The following is a 20,929-nucleotide window of genomic DNA, read 5'->3' as shown; positions in this document are numbered from 1 at the left end:
CAGTTTAGGTGCCAGTTTGGATCTCAGGTTCAATTATTTGACATGCTCAAGCTAGCGCTCACAAAAGTAGTAGTTCTTACAAAACTGATTTTTGAAGATGCAAAAGACATGATATAAATTCATGCAGTTTGAAAGATGTTTTGGATCATTTTCTTGGGTGAATTCTGAGCAGCAGATTCAAGCTCCAATATTTCATCAGAGTTAAGCCGCCACCCGAGTGAACCCAAATTCTCATCAGCGTGTTTAACTGACTTAATACCGGGTATAGGAATAGTTCCCTTGCAAATGCACCAGTTTATGGCAACCTGCTTAGAAAAGGCCAATTTTAAGCTTCTATCCAGATAAAAATCATAATTAAGCCTTATAATTTGTTCAGAGAAAATATATATTACTTGAGACATGGTTTTTCCTCTGGCCTGTGCAATTCGTCTCAGCGAATGGAGCAAAGACTCTAACCCAGGGAGAATCTGACGAAACAGCAGACCCCTGTTAAAGAATGGATTTTCCTTTAATCGACTTTACATAAACAAAAAAATAAATAAACATGAATGGAATCGAGGAATTGTGGTACCGGGGTCCGCCTGGCAGAGTAGAGGCGGTATATTTCCCTGTGAGCATCCCCAATCCAAGGGGACTATAAGCAATTACACGGATGCCTAATGAATCACAAACTTGCTTTAATTCCATTTGATCCGGGCCCATACTCAGAAGAGAGAATTGAACCTATAATAAAACTGTTTATTCCATCGGTTAAAGTGAGTATTACGCCTAAAATAATTGACAAAGTAGTTCACCTGAGCAGAGCACAAGGGAACGCCTCGGGCAGTCAAGTAATCGTGGATTTTTACAAGTTGCTTCGGTCCGTAATTACTGACACCGACTGCTTGAACAAGACCCTATATCTATCACTTACAATTTATAAATCAAGCACAAAAAGGAAAAAAAGAAAATAGAGAGTGCACAAAATTAGTCACCTTTTCATACATGGCAACTAAACCATCCCAGAGAGCTTTCTCTTGAAGAGGCGCATAATTTGCCGTTGACCAATGCAACTGCCCGATTCCTATTTTGTCGATTTGCAACCGATCCAACGAAGATCTGACCGTAAAAATCAAATTACACCACAAAAAACATAAACCACTGCATCACTTGTATTACAAGTAAATATATAAACAAATCACATTTCATAAAAGGGAATAAATTGAGAAGTTACTTGCATGCATTTACAAACTGCCCAGGAGTCACGCGCCATGGATAAGCCGCAAACTTTGTTGCAATGACAACATTTTCTCTGACATTACCCGGTCCTTGAAAACATTAAAAAAAATTACATATGAGGAAAGCCTAATTTAGTCGAATATAGTCTTGTACCAGTATAATACAATTGAAATTTACTGTTAGCTTACCTTGAAACTCACTGATGAATTTACCAAGAAGCTTTTCACTCTGGCCATTCAAACGACCGGTACCATACGAATCGGCAGTATCAAAGAGGTTAATACCATTCCGAAGTGCCAGATTGAATGCGTCTTGGAGTTCGGTATCCATGCTTTCTTGATAGCCCCACAATACCTGGTTTCCCCATGCCCATGTACCGAATCCCATCGGAGAAACGCTAACCGGCCCAATTTTAACCTAAAATTGAGAAATACAGGTCCAAAAAGAGCATAAAATTCACAATGATACAAAATTCACACAATATTACGATGGTACCTTTTCCCATGGCCAGAAGAGGGGCTTCAAGCGGAGAGAAGCTCGTACGGACCTGACAATGGTTGAAGAAAGCCTCCGATGTGAGGCCAGTGATGAGGTGGCGCTTCGTCGGAGGTCGCATGGGGGAGCACCGGGGATTGCTGGCGACCATGTCAGAGCCATTGTAAATGCGCGCGCTCTGGTTCGCTCGTCTATGGATAAAGGCGCGAGTTTTGAGGTGGTGATTTCTGAATTGTTACCATCTGCAGTAACACAAATTTTGAGTTAGTGAAGAACGAATACGGACCGTTCGTTCGATCCGGACATTACAGCATGGTTGAATGGTCCGGATTTTGATCGGACGGTCGAAATTCAAAAACCTTAAGCTATGAGTTACTGCAGAGATTTGATTTTGGTACTAATTTTAAGTAATAGATCAAATATGTTATGATTCTTGATTTCAATAAAATCGGTGGTAAAATATACCACTATTTTTTAATAAAAAAATGAGTTACTGCAGAGGATATGTACTTTCGTTTCTCGGATTGTAAAAAACGATGGGCCCGCCAGCTGTTTCCAAACCGATCCGAAAATGGTTTTATTTGGGCCTAAAGAATTATTTTATGGGTCTAATTGGGCCTTGTCGATACGTATTCGGAGTATCCGTTGAAATTGAACAAAATTAATTTTCTTTAGGATGCAAAATGGAGCTGGAAAATCTACAAAACCTAATTTTGTTTCAGATATTTTCGTATTTTGAAGTTGCTCAGAACATCTATAACCGATTATGGTTAATTTAAATGAGGGCGTGACCCTTATTGTTTCTTAAAAAAAAATTGTTCAGAGCATTTGTTTTCAGAAAATACTAGTGAATATTTTAAATAAGGAAGGCTAATTTTATGATAAGTCATTTAGCTTTATTCTATATCCTATTTTAATCACTTAACTTTGATCTATCTGATTTTTTTTATTTACTGAACTTTAGTCTTATTCAAATTAAATCCATTCATATAATTTTGAATTCAAATTATGCAAAATTTTAACTAATTCTTAAAAATTGAAGATTTTTATAAGGTCTTTGCTGTTTTATTTGGTACTTTGAAGCATAGTGATAAATGAATTATTCGAGTTCGGTACGGCGGAGTCAAAGTTCGTGATTTGAGAATAATTCAGATATAATTCATGAATGATTCGGTTCTCCGAGGGAGCAAAAAAAAATCCAAATAAATAAATAAAATAAAAAATTCGTGAATAATTCGTAAAAAAACGTTTTATTCACGGATAATTAAAAAATATGTTTTTTGGCATTTTATTCATTGTCCGGTTCGAAAACATCAAAAAAAAATGAGTATGGCTAATATAACATCAGTGCCATTTCAGTCTATATAACACCAACTCCAAAACCTATCAAATCAAGTTCAAATGATGAATCCAAACTATTCAAACCGATATACTTCATTAGTTGTGCGTTTACATGTAAAATTTATAAGTTTTTGAGTTTATTTGGTATCAAGTCAAGCGGTCAAAAGTGTGAGTTTTTAAGTTAATTTTAATACATTCATTTTAAAATATTTTTACCACTTGATTTGATATTAAAAACTCGAAAATATAAAAAAGAAAATTGTATGTAAACGCATCATTCGTAATGTAAATCGGTTTAAACGGTTTGGATTAGTCATTCGAAGTCGATTTGATAGGTTTTAGAGTTTGTGTTATATAGGTTAAAATGACACTGATGTTATATTAGTCAAACTAAAAAAAAATTATTCACAAATAAAATGCGAATCTGATGACTATGCTTTGAAGTTTATTTTATATGGTGGTTGTCAATATATGTAGTCTCTATACGGGAGCATCAATATTACTATAGCTTCATCATCATAGTACAATTACACATAACCCCATGACATTATTTTATTTACAAAGTTATATTTTAATGATACAATTGCAGCTTTACAAGTTGGATCTTAATAAAGAAACGATACTTGGTACATCATCGCAGAGCTCAATATGGCCTTTCTTCGTATCTTTCTTGATAAAAACAAACCTGAGTATGTGTATCATGCTTTGATTAATTAATTAACAAATCTTTCTTCTTAACTTTTTGCATAGATACCGAATACCGATATGACTATCAAACAACCACCACATAACCTATTAGAAACACATGACCAAACTACTGTTAGAACTTAGAAAATATTAATCAAATAATGTATTATATATTATATATGGTTCTTAAGCCATATTCCGTAGTTGTGTGAATAAAGATAGATTCTAGTACCATTCCTGTGGAACACTTCTGTTAAATTTTGTGATCATTTTATAGTTAATGTTTAACTACAATTAAAGTGCCTAAACTTTTTTTCAGTAGATTCTATGGGTTCATTTTGATTTCATCTCATTGAAAATCAAAATAAATCCATTTGTCTGTCATTTGGGGATGCTTTTCATGATGTCATATTTACCTTTCTAAATTTTCAAAACTCACAAATTTATCCATTTTATTGTCTTTTCATTAAACTCATTTTAAATTCATAAAATATTTATTTTATCCCTTACAAAATATAGAAAAAAATATGTATCATGCTTCAGAAAAATGTCAGACTTCTAATTGGTCGGTTTCCTAGATCGACAAATGAGTAATTTCTCTACTTCTGATGCTCATACATTGACATTCTGGTATATGCTTGTGTAAGCGTCAAAAGTAGAGTAATTACTCATTTGCTCTCAAGAATTGGATTTAAGTTGGACTCCAAAGTCCTCCAATCCACTTTAAATCGATCTTTGCGCATGAAAATTGAAATGAACACACACGAATATTAAAACGGAATGCATAGATCTTAAAACAGATCAAATGATTTTGGAGCCCATTACACCTAAAATAGGTCAGATGGGCATCTGACCTACTCCCAAGTCTTCAGCATCAACTTCAAAAATTAAAGGTTCTATTGCAATTTGCAATTCTGTTAATTTATATTTAATCAAACCCAACAAAAAAAAAATGATTCGCTTATATATCACAAAGGTTACCAACAGCTTTATTGCTTCATAAAAAATTACAAAAGCTAGAATTACATATGGAAGCAAACATACATGCGTGTGTAATATATTTATAATAATGCAAAATATGTACAATTTGCAAAGCATAATGAGGCAGCAAAATCACATCTTGTCTCAATTAGAACTAACTGTGTGTGTGTGTGTGTGTAATTATACGCAAATTTTAGACTTCAGTGTGGACACTAATGTGAAAAGTTGAAAAAGACTGAGCACATTTTTCCTTCAGTTTTGTTAAAAATGTCAGAAACATGAAATGTAGTTGCTATTCTATATCTACACTGGATGCCACACTACCCAATAGTTTAAATGCTTTTACACTCAACACCTACACAGCTACAGCAGTAGAACTGCACATGCAGACTACACGGACTGCTATGCTAAATTGCTAAATGCTAATGCTATATATATAGTGGTACAGGTACTGGTACCTAACCTAGCTTCCTTCTGTGATTCACCATTAATAGTTTTTCATATAACCTGCATACATGAAGTTTCTCTCCACTGGTATTTCCTTTCCTCATACAGAAATAAATAAATGAATCAGAGAAGTAATAATTACCAGGTTATAGAATAAACACATACAATTTTAGCTCTCAAAATCTCAAATATTTTGCAGTTATATGTCAGAGGATAACATTATATATTATTGTATTTAATTCTGTGCTAATTAGTCAGAGGTTTCCTTGTGATGACACTGTTCTTATTCTGACATTTGTAAGAGTAGCTAGTAAATGACCATAACTTGGATATTAATTAATTTACAGGTGGTAATAATCAACTGGATTTTCTTATGATTATTTGTTCTTTCTTAATAATGTGTAATATATGGTTGTGCACCAATCAATCTTAAATGGGATTCCATATAAAATCATATTGCTAGCTGTGAACAAGTTAAGCATGTTAATCATGTTAACAGATAAATTAATAAAGAAATAAAAAAGAAAGAAATTAAGTATTAAGTTAGTCTTAGATTTATCAGTACGAACGTCTATAAAAATAGACCACTATCTGCGAGGGTAAAAAGTGACTATCCACGAGAATATACTGATATAACAGTGCTAATTCTGAGCATATCAGTATTACCGACAGGTGTATCCACGACGATATTGTCGGTAAAAGGCATTTTTACCCTCGCGAATAGTATAACAAGCTATGAAGACAACATGCTAGCCAGAAGTCTCTTGTCTGTGTTCAAGTACCTAAATTAAGATGATATATATAGATATGGATCATTTAAGAATTAAGATCAAGCTTGTTGTAGTAAATTAATCTTCATGATGCTCTTTTCATTTATTTATTGAATCATTCCAAGGATTGAGCTACTGCAAATTAATGCAAATAATCTTCTGAATGAATGAATTACATGAAGGTAAATCAAGTATCACTAACAGATTTATCAGATCAAGTCCCATATATATAAGTTCTCCAAAAACAATTATCTTACCAAAATAAACATAAGCTGTTGTCGCACACCAGCTCAAATAATACTGAGCCCCCTGTGGTATCCCCGAATAGGCACCGGACACGTCGATCACGCAAAATATGAGATATCTCAGAGGATGCGAATTCCTTGACAATCTCATCATATAATTGATAACTGCTATAGAGATACCGAATATATATATATATAGCAATAGATGGATAGCAAAATTGATTTTATATATATTGTTGATTAATTAGATTTCAGTTTCACCAAAAAAACAAACAAAGTAGATTTGACTTTCTGTTATATGAACACCCAATATTTAGAAAAACTGAATACCTCTAAATTTTTCTTTTTAATAAGGAATAGTTTAATTTATCTTAATATTAATTCCAGCTTAAATGAAAGTACAAAACAAACAGTATGCACTACAGTAAAAAAAAAAAACCCACCAAAAAAAACCCACAAGTGAGTCATGATTAGCAACCTTTTTGACTTGTTGTCAGAGAAATAAACAAAGAGCAGTAAAGAAGCAACCCAAGTCAAAAACCTTCATCATGACACCAATCTGTGATTCCCCTTTTCTGATTTTCATGTTAAAAAGCATGAAAGAACAAACTTTTGAACTCAGTTCACTTACCATAAGTACAGATTGAAGCCTTCCTTAGGGGGAATGAAGCCTGGTCCGAGATCGATCTCACTGCTCACACACAGAAATAGCTATAGAGAGAGAGAGAGAGAGAGAGAGAGACCTCGAGCCGGACAACATTCCCCTCAAAGAAAAAGGCTTCTGATCGTCGATCTTTCTCTTCTTCTCATCATCACCTAGATTTATTCATGGAGGTATCTTATCTGGCTTGGAGAGAGAGAGAGAGGAAACGGTGATGATAGGTGAAATGATTATCTTTCCAGGGTCAGAGCTTTGAAGAGAGATTGCTAAATAAATAAAAGAAAAGGAATGTCACATTTGCAATCATGACCTTACGAAATAGTAATTCTTTAGGTGTACTTTCCAAAAGAAAAAAAAAATGTTATTTCTATGTTTGGAAGGTAAATTTTATAATTGATACAGTATTTATTTCTTACAAAAATATGAAAGATTGAAGAAAGAATATTATACAAAATTATAACAACACTGAAATCTTTAATGAAATTAAAATTTATTTTTAGAACGTTAATTTTCATGAAGGAAACTAAATGAAAATTTGGAACATAATTAATATTTTGATTTACATTTGAATTTCCTTTGTAATACAAAGATAATTTTTCATTATTTTTCTTGATATGAATACAATATGATTTTGATTTTATAACAAAGAAGGAGATTGCATAAAATAATAATAATAATAATAATAATGATGATGATGACTAATATGACACTATCATTAATTGATAATTTTAGCATTGACGGACGTTATTACGTTACGTTAAAATTATCTAGAGAAAAACATAATATACATCCAAACAACATAACGTATCAATTAACGTATTGTCTTTATTTTGCACGTAGGAGTAACGACAATCTTCACGTCATAGTAACCAGAGACAGAGCCAGACTTTCTAACTAGGAGATCAAACACATATTAAAGGTCAATCATATAAATTTTTTATGTGAGTATGTGGGTCAAAATTATATATAAGAACATAAATTTTGGAAATATTCATGGCTTTATTTTTTTTGGAAATTATTGATTTGAGACTTCTAGAATAAAATAACCATGAAAAATATGAGGGTTATAGATGAAAAAATAGAAAGAAAAATAAAGAAGAGTAACTAGAGACAAAAGCAATGCGGCAGGGTAAGGCCCAACAGCTGTGATTCATTTATGAGATATGCACGACCACATTTGAAGTCTCCTCTCAGGCCCTCACCGTTTGTTTAAATTTGTACGGTTAAGATTGGTTGGAGGCATGGAGCACATCAAACCCTAGCTAAATAAGAGCACCAGATACTGTTACAAGTCACTGACGCAGTGACCCCACCATACCAGTACTGTTCTAGGAACCTGAAATCAGTACCAGTAAAGTTGTTGGCTTAATAAATACGCCTTTATTGTTGCAATTAATAATACCTTCAATTATATAATTTCAGTTCAACTAAATTCTTATCTGATCAGCAACAGTATGGCTGAATATGAAATGAAACCACTGGCAATCATACATAATTGTGTATTGTTTTGAAAAAAAAAAAGCAGTGTTGTAAATAACGGAATGCGGTTATCGGACAGGGTACCGCCAAGTGATTAATTAGAATTAATCGGCTGATTAATCGGAAAAAACTGTAACAGTTTGATTACCACCAACAACTAATCATCCAATTAATCAGTCTAAACGGACGTTTTTTACAACACTGATTAAAAGTAATGCATATTTGAATTAATTCGATCTCAAGGGATTTAATTTGATTTGATTTATATTTGAATTTAAGTATTTAATTAATTCTCAGGGATCGATTAAAATTAAATAAATTGGACCAAAATGCCATATGCTATATTTAAAGTATTGATTTTGTGCCTGTTTATATTTTCAAAGTTCAAATAAACATATGATCTCTATATGAAAATGTACTTGAAAAATCAAATTTTATATTTTTCCAGAATTTTTTTTCCCATTTTTAGATATGTTGATAATCACTTGATTTAAAGATTTTGGATCATTTGAAAGTATTGATTTTTCTCTATATAATAAAATAGTAAATTTTTTTGAAAAATGTAAATTTTAGTCACAAGGTATATATTTATATGTTCAACTTTTAAAACGAAGAGACAAAATTATAGTACGGACTGGTGTGCTGATATTCAATCTGAAAATTTTATTTCTTAATTATAATCGTTGGTGGATCGGAACATTTACATACATGCTTAATAAGAGAAGAGATATATTTATGATAATGTAAATTTTAATTGAAGTAGTATTATTTATTTGAGTGATGCTTCTATGGACATAAGGACCTATTTGTAAAATAAATATATTTTTATTTTCAAAGTTTAAACAGTCGATCCGAACCGTTCATCTTGTTCTCCATATTAATATGCGCTTGGAGACAAAATTTTACATTTTTCTGAATTTTTTTACTATTTATTAAGACGGGTACAAAAAATATCAAATTCAGACCATTGAATTTTGTACCCATCTTAATAAATAGTAAAAAAATTCAGAAAAATGTAAAATTTGGTCTCCAAGCACATATTAATATGGAGAACAAGATGAACGGTTCGGATCGACTGTTTGAACTTTGAAAATAAAAATATGTTTATTTTACAAATAGATCCTTATGTCGATAGAAGCCTTTGCCTATTTATAATATTTAATAAATATATCATAGGAATGAAAGGAAAGCTAGAAATTAGCAGAGGAGAGGAATAAAACATAGAATAGAATGTATAATTTTGGGAACCGAATCGTCTGCCCCCCTGGGAGCAGGAACCCCAGAGTCACTGCAGAGTAGGTCATCATTAAAACCTAAACTCAAAACTATTTTAACCCTAAATTCTTTAACAGTAACCGGACCTATCCCGCAGTGACTCTAGGAGCAGAAATTTCCTGCACCCCAGAGGGCAGGAGATCTGATTCCATAATTTTGTTTGATGTGGGTAGCAAATACCAATAGATGGCATGATGGCAAGAGGAGGAGACAGCCTAAACAGGGAACAGCAGCGGCAGAGATCACGCACACAACAGCACGTAACTGTCATTTCATGCTACCTTTTGACCCAAAACTGCCATTCTCAAAAAGCATCTTAACTTTACTGTACCACTCAATTCTAAAATCAACCCTACTCCAATTTTTTTTATAAACCATAATTAGAAAAAAAAAAAATTATGAAACCAACAATATATATATATATATATTTTTTATAAAAATCATAAGAACTGAAATGCCATTTTGGTTCTAATTTTTTTTTGAACCGAAATGACAATTCAATCCCAGATATTTTCACAACTTTTTAACGTATTTTTTTCTCGAATTCTGTGCAAACGGCTGGGACCGAAATGACATCTTGGTTCTTATGGTTTTTTTAAAAAACAAAACAATCAAGTTGGTTTGGTAAAAATTATTTTTTTATTTATGGTGTCTAAAAAAAATTCACTGTACTCATCATGAAAATTATAATAACAATAATAATAATAATTTTTATTATTTTTATTATTATTAGAAGTATCCTACTATCAAATAAGTTTGGGACGAAATTAATAATAAAAGTTTGAAATTAAATATGGATCAAATATAATTATATTGGGCAGTATAAATTGTGGGCCAGAAATTAGCTGAAAAGGTTATATCGAATTAATGCGAACAAAGTGGTGTGACCAATTGACGTAACCAACATATGCACTGGGGCTATACATGTTAGAAATCTTTGCTGCGTATTTAGTAGTAAATTCTATCTTAAAATTAATTTTATACTTAGAATCTTAATTATTTTGAATAGTAGTTAATTGACTAAGTTTCAATTGAATTATACCCATATACTCTTTCAGAATCTTTACTGTTACGGTACTTTGTAATTAGGTTTATATAGAGATGAATTCATATCTCTATAAAATATAATCTTCATATGATATGAAGTGTACTTGGAGACTAACAAATATTTAATAATTTTTAGACATGTTAAGAATTACCTGATCTAAGGATTATGGTCCATGTGAAAGTAATGATTTTCTAACTAACTAAAGATGGGCTATGATGCATTTCAATGTATGGAGGGGTTTGTGCATTGGACCATAAATCTAAAATTCAAAATCCAAATGACCGATCCAAACCGTTCATCTTGTTCGCCATATTAATATGTGCTTGGAGACAAAATTTTACATTTTTCTGAATTTTTTTACTATTTATTAAGTATTTTATAAAATTGTTGATCCAACGGTGGCTTACCAAAACAGTAAAATCAGCAGCCACCGTTGAATCAATAATTTTGTAAAATACTTAATAAATAGTAAAAAAATTCAGAAAAATGTAAAATTTGGTCTCCAAGCACATATTAATATGGAGAACAAGATGAACGGTTCAGATCGACTTTTTGAATTTTGAAATTTCAAATTTGGACCGTGTGTATTTCAAAATTCAAAAAGTCGATATGAACCGTTCATCTTGTTCTCCATATTAATATGTGCTTGGAGACCAAATTTTACATTTTTCTGAATTTGTTTACTATTTATTAAGTATTTTACAAAATTGTTGATCCAACGGTGGCTGCTGATTTTACTGTTTTGTTAAGCCACCGTTGGATCAACAATTTTGTAAAATACTTAATAAATAGTAAAAAAAATTCAGAAAAATGTAAAATTTGGTCTCCAAGCACATATTAATATGGAGAACAAGATGAACGGTTCAGATCAACTTTTTGGATTTTGAAATTTCAAATTTTGACCGTGTGTATTTCGACCCATATGTTACTAAAAACACATTAGCCTATCTCTCTCTCTATATATATATATATAAAATTTTCTCTTCATGTACATTAATTTTTATATGAAAATCATGTTGAACAGTTTGAATGATGTACTTTGAAAACATAGTCATGATTTAGTACAGACCCGTATGCCTATTACAAAATATCATAGCCTCACTCATCATCGTCGTAATAGTAAAAATAATTGATGAGTGTTCAATTGCCTCCATTTTTTCTTCCTCCGCTTTATTATATTATAATAACAAAAGTTGTAAAATTTATATATCAAATTAAAGATCTATATTATTTTCTCTATTTACACATAAAAATTATCAATTAGACTTTATATAAATCAATAAGTTGAAAAATTAGCATCCATAATTTATCCACATCGGTGTATGTTTACAAGCTCTTGATGCTAATGAAAATCAAATGTAAATATCGTGATCTTTTATGCGTGTATAGAGAAAATAATATAGATCATAACTAACAAATTTATTTTAGCATTTAAATTTTAAATTGAAGTTATTGTAGTTCTAATAATGAAGACACACAAAATAGAGGCATTTGAACCCTCCTCATGATTTTGATGATGACAATGATGATAATAATTTATCAAATAATAATTATAGTGACCGCGACAATAACAATAATAATTACAATAAATAAAACAATAATAAAAATATACTTATCTCTATTATTATTATTGTTGTTGTTATTGTTATTATTATATTATTATTATTGTTATTGTTATTGTTATTATTATTATTATTATTATTATTTGAATTAATAAGTATGGTCGTGTTTGTGGAGCCAAACATATCTAACTTGTGGGGTGGCATGAAAAGAAAATACCCAAACAGCCATACAAGGGACAATAATCGGTGCAAGATCAACTGAAACAGCGCAATTTAATTCAGAAAAAAAAAACAAGTACATGTGTTTTTTTTACTAATCACTGTATATAATAGTAATCATGATTTTTGAAAAAAAAAACAATTCAGAAATATTTTCCCAAATAATGAAATGTTGCCATTATACCCGGATTTGGTCCTATTTGTCAGAAATGAGCTGTGGCAAGATCTAACAGTATATCACTAAATCAATGCCAAATAATTGTCAGATCCTCTTCATGTTTAATAATAACTAATAAGAGAGGATGTGGAAACATTAACCAACGGTCGGTTGCCTGGTTGGTTGTTTACCAGTACCAGTTGATGCATAGTGGTTTTCGGATGGGCTGGCCATGTTTGCATCACAGTTTGTGTCCATAATTAAACAAAGTACCTTTACCCACGTGCTACAGCTACTACTGTCTCATGCTATATGTGATGAATTTAATTTCAAACATTCAAATCTCATTTCAAACTTGTAGGTTTCCTATGGGCCAGTCTTAGACTAAACTAACTCTGCATGAAATAAATAAGTTTTCCTTGGACCCAATTTGAGCCCAGAATAGATCTCTTCTGTTATGTCTCATCCTACAGTCCTACAGTCCTACTACTGGTACTGATACTGGCACCATAAAATATACGTATATCATGACATCAGCTGTTGTTCCCTATATGAGAAAGAATGTGTCAGATTAAGAATTCATATCCTCTGAGTTAACACAGTTTAGATCCGGACTGTTCGTTACATACTAGCACAAATCTTAAAGCAAAGGATGCATACTCTCAGATTAGTGGACTCCAATCCAAGAGAAATCATATCACCTAAATTCAAATTTTGAGTTTAAATCTGTCAGATTTGTCAGTTTAAGTCTATCCCAATTCAAACAGCTCAGATTAGATCAAGATAATGACATGTATCCAAATCTCTCCTTGCTATTTTACAACAATTCAAATCCCACAGCTACTACCAGTCAAATACAGTAATTTTATTATTTTAAGTCTATGATGTTTCTAAAACATGTAGTTGGATCATTGTGTTCCATTAACTTCAATTATAATTACCAAGTGCCTTTAAAACAGTATTTTTCTTATCTTATTAATTTTTACTCTTTTCCGAAAAGTAATCAGATACCAGTATATACCAGATGCAAAAATTGTCATCACGCAGCGCTTGTATTTTCATAAATGTAAATCACCAGCTAAAAGAAATATCAGGTATGCTACAATCATCTCAATGTCGAAATTAAATAAACACATCTACACAATTAGAGTTCTTCTTCAGAAGAGATGGTGGTCACGCCAGTAAAATGTTGGCTGCCGCTGCTGCTGCACAGCAAATTGAAAATTTTGCACCTCAGTTTTAACAAAAATGTTCCTACTAACTACATAACCTTACAAGCCTCATTCCTTAATTTCTTAATATACATTCATATATAAAACTTGTTACATTATAAAGTATCAGCAGCAGACCCAAAGGTTTCCCTTTGACATTGTCTGACAAGAATCGTCAATGTACCGTCAATTGTATGGTTTAGTTCACTGCACAGCCGTCTCGGTGCCTACTTAAAAAACTAAGTCAGCAAAAATAATAACAAATAAAATAAACTAAATGAAATCTTTGAAGTTTGGTATATAACAAACAGTTAAAAAAAAAGGCATTCTAAATTAAAATTTAGGAGGAGAGAGAGAACACACCAGATGCCAATTCTTGCTTAATGGGTCTGAGGAAACCAGAATCTCATTGACGCCAGGCAAAGGAGGTGACCTGGGAAAGCAAAAAACCTTCCTCTTAAGGTCATCTTGACTTCTCTCCCTTGTATATGATCCCTTAGTCACATTCCCTTCCTTCCATACCTCCCTCAGAAAGAAACGCACCGGCTTCTTGCAAATGGATCTAAAAGCATCTCTTGTGTCAAAATCAAACTCGTTTTTCTGGCTAAGCCTGTTCCAAGCAGTGTAAGTCACCTCCGACCTTTCTAAATCCCTTGGGAAGACAACTGTCGGGTAGACCTGGACCACGTAGCCTAGAGAGACTGAGATTGACAGCTTATGGGCCTCATCGTAACAAATGGCACGTTGCAAGAAGCTCATTGGTTCAACCTTCATGGCCTTTGTGAAGAGCTGGAGGCTCTCTAGAGAGTTCATGCCTGGGTAGACCGGGTCCACAGTCTCCACATGGTGAATTGAGATGAAGGGAGCTATTGGGTGTGCAGCCAATAACCCATATGGATTTCCCCTAATGTCCCACTATAATAAATAACAGGGAATTAGGATTTCAAAAAAAAGACTTAATTTGTTCACATCATATGAGTACCTATCTAATTACATACAACTGGTTCAATTGTTTAGTGATCAAAGTGTAATGAACTCTCACTCTTCTGTCCTATTCATCAAAACCATAATCTGATTGAAGAAACAAGTAATTGAACTCTAGTTTGCAGTTCCATGTGGACCCGACACCCGTTATGAAAGGTAGTGACCTCACAATGCAGTTTTCTAAGCCTTTACTGAACTGCATTAAACCCAAATTTCAGTGTTTCGAGACACTTGATTTACTGCCAACTGCACATACTGTCATGGATCCAACCTGTTCGACAAAATGTCCAAAGAGTATAACAGCAGAGCAAGGTCCACTGGCACTGCAAACCAAACCCAAAACCCGAGCATCTACAATTTTACCACTGATTGCATACCTGATGGAATCCATACTCTCGTGTCAATGGCACGCCCAACTCTGAAATGCACGCATGCAACCGGTCGTCGCTGCCATAAAACCTCGGGTATCTCTCCAAGCACTCATCTTGAATTCCTTCAATAGCTCGAGCCAAAGGGTAGCTAATTGCAATTCCACCCCCACCAAATGCCATTGTGTGACTGAAATACGTGTTCGCGGAATGGCTTTCTGATGGCCCCCCTATGTAAACCATCTCAGTCCAATCATATTTGCTCAGAACTGCCACTAAGTTATCCACATTGACAATTGCATCATCATCTACCAACACAAACCACCTAGCAGCATGGTGGCCGAGTTGAAAAGTCTCGGCCAAGATGCGAGCAATGCGGAGACCTGACGGGTGACCTGTTGGGTTTGTGTATCGAAACTGTGATATGTCTTCGGAGATGCGAATCGGAGGAAGCTCATTGGAATCAGGAGAAGGTGGAGGTACAGAGGGTTGAGAAGTAAAAGGAGAGGAATCAAGCCAGATGTGACCACGCATGGAACCAGGACGCCACCAGAGACGAACGAACTCCTTACGACGAGGCCAGAGATGAGCGGAACCAGCGATCCCAAAAACCAGGTGGTTAAGGGAAAGAGGAGAGTAAGAAGTTGGAGGAGGCGGTGCGGATTCGTGGAAGCGAAGGCGGTGGGAGTGTGAGTGGTGGTGGTAATGGTGGAGGTGGTGATAGGGATGAGAAGGAGAGGAAGATAGTATAAGAGAAAGCCAGAAGAAGGAAGAGAGAAGAAGGAAGAGAGAAGAAGCAAAGGCGGCGAGGAGAGAGCGGCGACGGGGACGAAGAAGGGAAGAAGAGGAGGAGGTGGGGAGGAGGGGGGTATGGGGAGGAGGAGGAGAGGGAGGTTTGGGAGGAGACGACATAGACAGAGAGAAAGAGAAAGAGAAAGAGAGAGAGAAAAGGAAAGGGGTAACCGCCGGAGAGAGCGACGGTCATTGGGACGGGAAAGAGAAGCACGTGGGGTGGTGATTATGGATGGAAACAATAATAGTAATAAAAGGTATATTTAGGAAAGCGAGTAGAGGGATTAAGTGCGGAAGTGGGGGTAATGATTTTAACAGAGTAATTTTAACTTCATGCAGGGCATGAATCATATTCCATGAAGCTTTGATTCTATAGGTCATGCGCTGCATGAAGTGAAACATGATCTGTTAAAATCTCTACCCGAAAGTGGTGAGAGAATCGTATAACACAATGAAGGCCCCAGGTGGACACGAATTCGCATCCTGTGAGATATCTCTTTTTGCACGAGTCTTAAAGCACAAATACTTTCTAGACACCGTACACGTGGGAAAGCACGCGGTGAGGTATCTGAGAGGATAAGGATTGGGTGGACAGGTGGCAATTGTTGATGCGCAGTTTTCAGTTGAGATTGTTTTCATATTCGTTGGAACTTTGTTCTATGTTCTGTGTTCTGATTCCTCACGTTCTTTGTTCTTTGTTCTTTGTTGTTACAACGGTATACTCGGAATAGAACAGGTGGACAGAGAGGAGACGACATAGACACGGAGATATGAATTCGAATAATTTTGGGAATATATATAGAAAAAAGAAGGTTTTCTTTTTCCATACTCTTTTATGTTCGTTGCTGTTTTACTCGTTTGACTGTTCTTTAGTAGTTTTAACATACCTTTTCCTCAAAAAAAAAAAAAAAAAACTTTTCTGAGTTTTCTCTATTCATTTGGAAATATAAGGAATGGGATCAAGTTGATCACCTATCACCCCTTTCTTTTAAGTTAAAATATTTTATTTCTTTTTATTTCTTTTTTAGCATAAAGTGGAAAGTAAATTTAAAATTATCCTTCATATTTTTAGTAAAAATTAATTACTATGACCTATGTATTTAAGAAAATAATATATTCATCAGAATTATGATAATATAATTAGTAGTCTCTATTATTGATTTTTTTTAGAAAATTCTACATCCGCCCCTATATTTCAACAAAGTCAAAAAAAAAAAAGATATATATATATATAAGATTGAAAAATTTATGTTAGAACTATAATATTTTCTTCCCTGGATCATTCCTAAAATCAAAATAATTAAATATAATGGAACGTACAAAATGAAAAAGTTCATAGGATAAAAGTAATCAATAAAATTTGTGAAAGGTCGTAGGGTTAAAATCAAATTTGAAGAATTTCTATGAATATATATATAATTAAAAATCCTCCATTTTTATCTTTAATAAAAGGCAATTTGATTCATTCCATACCAACAAAAATTAGAAATGGATACAAAGCAACCCCTTCTTTCGCACTTTTGTAGCAATCTATGATGAAATACACAAATAATTATTAACCTCAAGTGCTATAGGATTAGGAAGCAAGAATTTAATTTTGGATCAGGATAATTTGTCTATATTTATGCATTTTTTTTCTCTTTAGTTTTGCTAAAATGGCCTTGTTATTTGGGCTTTAATCCTCCTTGGGCCTTTTAAAGCTTGCATTGTTGGGTTTTCTATTATGCCCGTATCAATATCTGAGCTCTACTATGAAATTTGCATTTAAGACTTGCATCAATTTTATTTTAATTGTTTTCTTTTTATTATTATTCAAAAGTCTTTGTGCCATTATACAATTAAATAATATATAAAGGTTAAAAAAATTAAGAAGGATACTGTGGGGTTTTAATGGATATTTATGAGCTCGTTCATTCTGGAGAGGATTAATTTAAGCTGAGATTGGCATTAATAAAGTACCACAATATGAGATAGATGTAAAAATATGCTGGAGGAAGTTATTATTTATTTTGTCGTTTGGTATAATTTAGCTATTATATCATGTCAATTCCATATCAAACACCTAACTGTCTCAATAGAAATTCCATATACCATCTATAACTTAATTATATTTACACCTAAATACATTTTTTTTTTTTGGATGGCATTGATTAACAACAAAAATATTGGTTTTTAATTTTTGAAAATAGAAAAAATAAGAACACATTTTTGTAATGTATTGTAAATAAAATATCAATGACATATCACAATATTTGTATGAACTCAAGATATTTTTTGAATAATTATATATTTACAACTTTCATTCAATTTCATATGGTGGAACAAAAAATAATTGGTACAGTAACCATTTTACAATTGAAAAAATAATAATAATATAAAGATATTGGAGGAAACCAACTTAAAAAATATTGAGAGTATTACATTTGAGAGTTAACGTGTATAACCAAAATTTAGTATAACATGAGATATTTATAAATATTTGTTTGTGAATTATAAATGGTTAGTTTTTAAACATTTATATATTTTATTTTAAGCTGTACAAAGAAAAAAGGCCAGATTTGAACCTTGGCCCAAATATTAATTACATTTACTTAGGACTAAATATTGATCCGCAACAAACTAGCTGTTTCAGATGTGAATAATAGATTTAAATAATGATAACAGGATCTAGATTTGAAAAATAAATTAAAATCAGGTGGATTCTATTAAAATCATATGAGATCAAGTTCTGATATATAAAACAGGTAGAAAAATAAATTAAAATCAAGTGGATTCTATTAAGATCAGGTGAGATCAAGTTCCGGTATATTAAACAGGTACTAAGACCTGATCAACAGTATATCTGTATACCTGTAAAACAGTTACAATAAAACATAAGAATGTTCATCTATCAACCACAAAATAAACCTACACAAAAGAAACATCACAAACAACATAGCAGATAACCAACTACACAAAACAAATTAAGTACTAAAGTCTAATCATTCAACAAATCACAGTTCACAGTCTTTTTTTTATCTAAGACAGCAGATATTGAACTTAGGAAGCCTTTCGGACCAAAATGCTCCTGGACATTATCTAAACCGTTCAACACAATCTTAATATGAAAATATACTTACAGAGCAAATTTTATATTTTTTTTAGAACATATTTTTTTTGTATGTACTTATAGAACATTTAATTTGCATGTACTTTTTTTTTTTTGTTGAGTGTGTCTGTCTGGAATGTGACACCAATCAAGCTAGATTCTATATTTCTGTATCTGAAGTGAGTGAAACTTTTGACGAACTTATTTCTATAATAAATTTAATTAAGGAGAAATTGACAGTGATATTATAAATACTTTGATAGTCAAATAGAAGAATGTTAATCACTGCAAAAAGTATATCAGAGGTCAAGTGTAAGAAGAATCGCTATTAAACGATAAAAAAAAAATTTCATGTACGAATCTCAATAAAGATTAACTGTTGAGATCGGAATATATAACAGGTTACTGTCAGAATAATTACATAACCTCGGTTCGGAACTTGTCCGAAGCGCTTTGGACAGAAATTGGATCCAAAGCATTTCTGAGTCGCATGATGCAATCCATTTGAATTGATGGTCGATAAGTGATAACGCTTAATTCACCCTTCCGTTAGACAAAATATGGAAACAATCATCTTGCTCTTTTGAAATCTAATTGTACAGATAGTTACAGAGTAATGGTGGAAATCCTTCTTTCTTGTTGATTCTATCTGGGTCGCACTCTGTATTGTACATTATGCAGCGAGTCAAAGAAAAAAAAAAAAGGAGAGTTGACGGGTTGAAACTGTTCTCTGTGCATTCATATCATCGGGTTCGCTGTAGCAGATCAAGAAGAGACAAGGCTTTAACAGAGTAGTTTTCACTTCATGCAGCGCATGCACTATAGAATTAAAGCAGTCTTGCATGTGGTTCGTGCGCTGCATAAAGCCAAAACTGATCTGCTAATTAACATGGCCTACCAAGCTGTGTACCGTGTACACGTACTACACAGTTCTAGCGTTGCTTGCTTGCTTGCTTGAGGTCAAATTTAATTTAATGAATGTGAAAAATATTAATTTACATGTTTGCAAAGAAAGGAAATTTCAAGGAAAAGGTGTGCTGATAAATATTGATCATTATTAATGCGTAGTATAGCTTGCTGTCGTGATTACAAATTAAATTCATTCAGATGTGCTCATATTACAGATCTGAGTAGAACTAGGGTGTTTTTAAGCTCACCAAAGTGTTTGGTGAGCTTAACTTCAAAATATGTGAGATGTGCTTAACTTCAAAATAAGACAGTATTCGTTAGGGTAAAAAGTGATTTTTCGCAACGGAGTACCGTCATAAATGTGTTTTTTTATATTCGCGATGATACTTTTCACGAGGGAGTGCAGTCATAAATGCGTTTTTTTTCTTGCGAATATTGTCTACTTGGTTGTTGTAGCTTCAAACAATAAATCTAAATCGTTGAAACCAATTTTCTTCACGAGTGATGAATTTAAATGTAAATTTTATAAATTTCGAATTAAGTTTGTATAAAGTCAACTGGTCAAAAAGTGTTAGAAAAATGAACGCACTAAAATTAATTTATAAACCTTCTAAATTTGACCGCTTGACTTTATATTAAAATAATTTGAAAACTTAAAATATTTGCATGTAAATTCATCACTTGTTAAATAGATGGATTTCAATGACTTAAATTTGTCGTTTAAAATCAATATAATATATTTTGGAGTTAAGCTAACCAAACACCTTGGTGAGCTTAACAACACCCTAGTTTTACTCCATATTACAATCAAATTAATTGAACCATTGGATCCAAAATATTCATGCATCAAAAAGCAAATACAAATATATATTTGCAAACACAAAATACAAAATATTCATTCATTCATTCAGATTGCATCTCCTGCAGAGGCGCAGATGGTGGAATATTGGCTTTTTGAGGACTGATTAAGACTGTTCCTTGTGCTAGTTTAG

The 20,929-nt window shown here is 32.8% G+C and overlaps 2 protein-coding genes across 2 annotated transcripts; both read right to left on the bottom strand.

Moving 5' to 3' along the window:
• Positions 1-3: 3 nt before the first annotated feature.
• PLR1 (NAD(P)-linked oxidoreductase superfamily protein) lies at positions 4-1,946 on the bottom strand. Its single transcript, XM_078298192.1, has 8 exons — positions 1,714-1,946; positions 1,407-1,635; positions 1,214-1,307; positions 975-1,098; positions 795-896; positions 572-723; positions 393-486; positions 4-305 (listed from the first exon to the last, which is right to left on the bottom strand). The coding sequence occupies exons 1-8, from the start codon at positions 1,873-1,875 to the stop codon at positions 120-122; spliced, it is 1,143 nt and encodes a 380-aa protein (XP_078154318.1). The 5' UTR covers positions 1,876-1,946; the 3' UTR covers positions 4-119.
• An 11,657-nt stretch (positions 1,947-13,603) lies between these two features.
• LOC144549631 (beta-1,3-n-acetylglucosaminyltransferase radical fringe protein, putative (DUF604)) lies at positions 13,604-16,168 on the bottom strand. Its single transcript, XM_078298404.1, has 3 exons — positions 15,158-16,168; positions 14,160-14,711; positions 13,604-14,023 (listed from the first exon to the last, which is right to left on the bottom strand). The coding sequence occupies exons 1-3, from the start codon at positions 16,058-16,060 to the stop codon at positions 13,913-13,915; spliced, it is 1,566 nt and encodes a 521-aa protein (XP_078154530.1). The 5' UTR covers positions 16,061-16,168; the 3' UTR covers positions 13,604-13,912.
• Positions 16,169-20,929: the final 4,761 nt, after the last annotated feature.

This window comes from Carex rostrata, chromosome 35 (assembly GCF_964058835.1).
Source record: "Carex rostrata chromosome 35, lpCarRost1.2, whole genome shotgun sequence".
NCBI lineage: Eukaryota > Viridiplantae > Streptophyta > Magnoliopsida > Poales > Cyperaceae > Carex > Carex rostrata.
This window is presented reverse-complemented; position numbering and strand designations above follow the sequence as displayed.

Coding starts and splice junctions, on each gene's coding strand:
- PLR1 (XM_078298192.1), bottom strand. CDS start 1,875: ATGGCTCTGACATGGTCGCCAGCAATCCCCGGTGCTCCCCCATGCGAC. Junction 1,636..1,713: donor TCTTCTGGCCATGGGAAAAG/GTACCATCGTAA, acceptor TCTCAATTTTAG/GTTAAAATTGGGCCGGTTAG. Junction 487..571: donor ACTCTGCCAGGCGGACCCCG/GTACCACAATTC, acceptor ATTCTTTAACAG/GGGTCTGCTGTTTCGTCAGA.
- LOC144549631 (XM_078298404.1), bottom strand. CDS start 16,060: ATGTCGTCTCCTCCCAAACCTCCCTCTCCTCCTCCTCCCCATACCCCC. Junction 14,712..15,157: donor GAGAGTATGGATTCCATCAG/GTATGCAATCAG, acceptor TATTTATTATAG/TGGGACATTAGGGGAAATCC. Junction 14,024..14,159: donor TAAGCAAGAATTGGCATCTG/GTGTGTTCTCTC, acceptor TTTTTTAAGTAG/GCACCGAGACGGCTGTGCAG.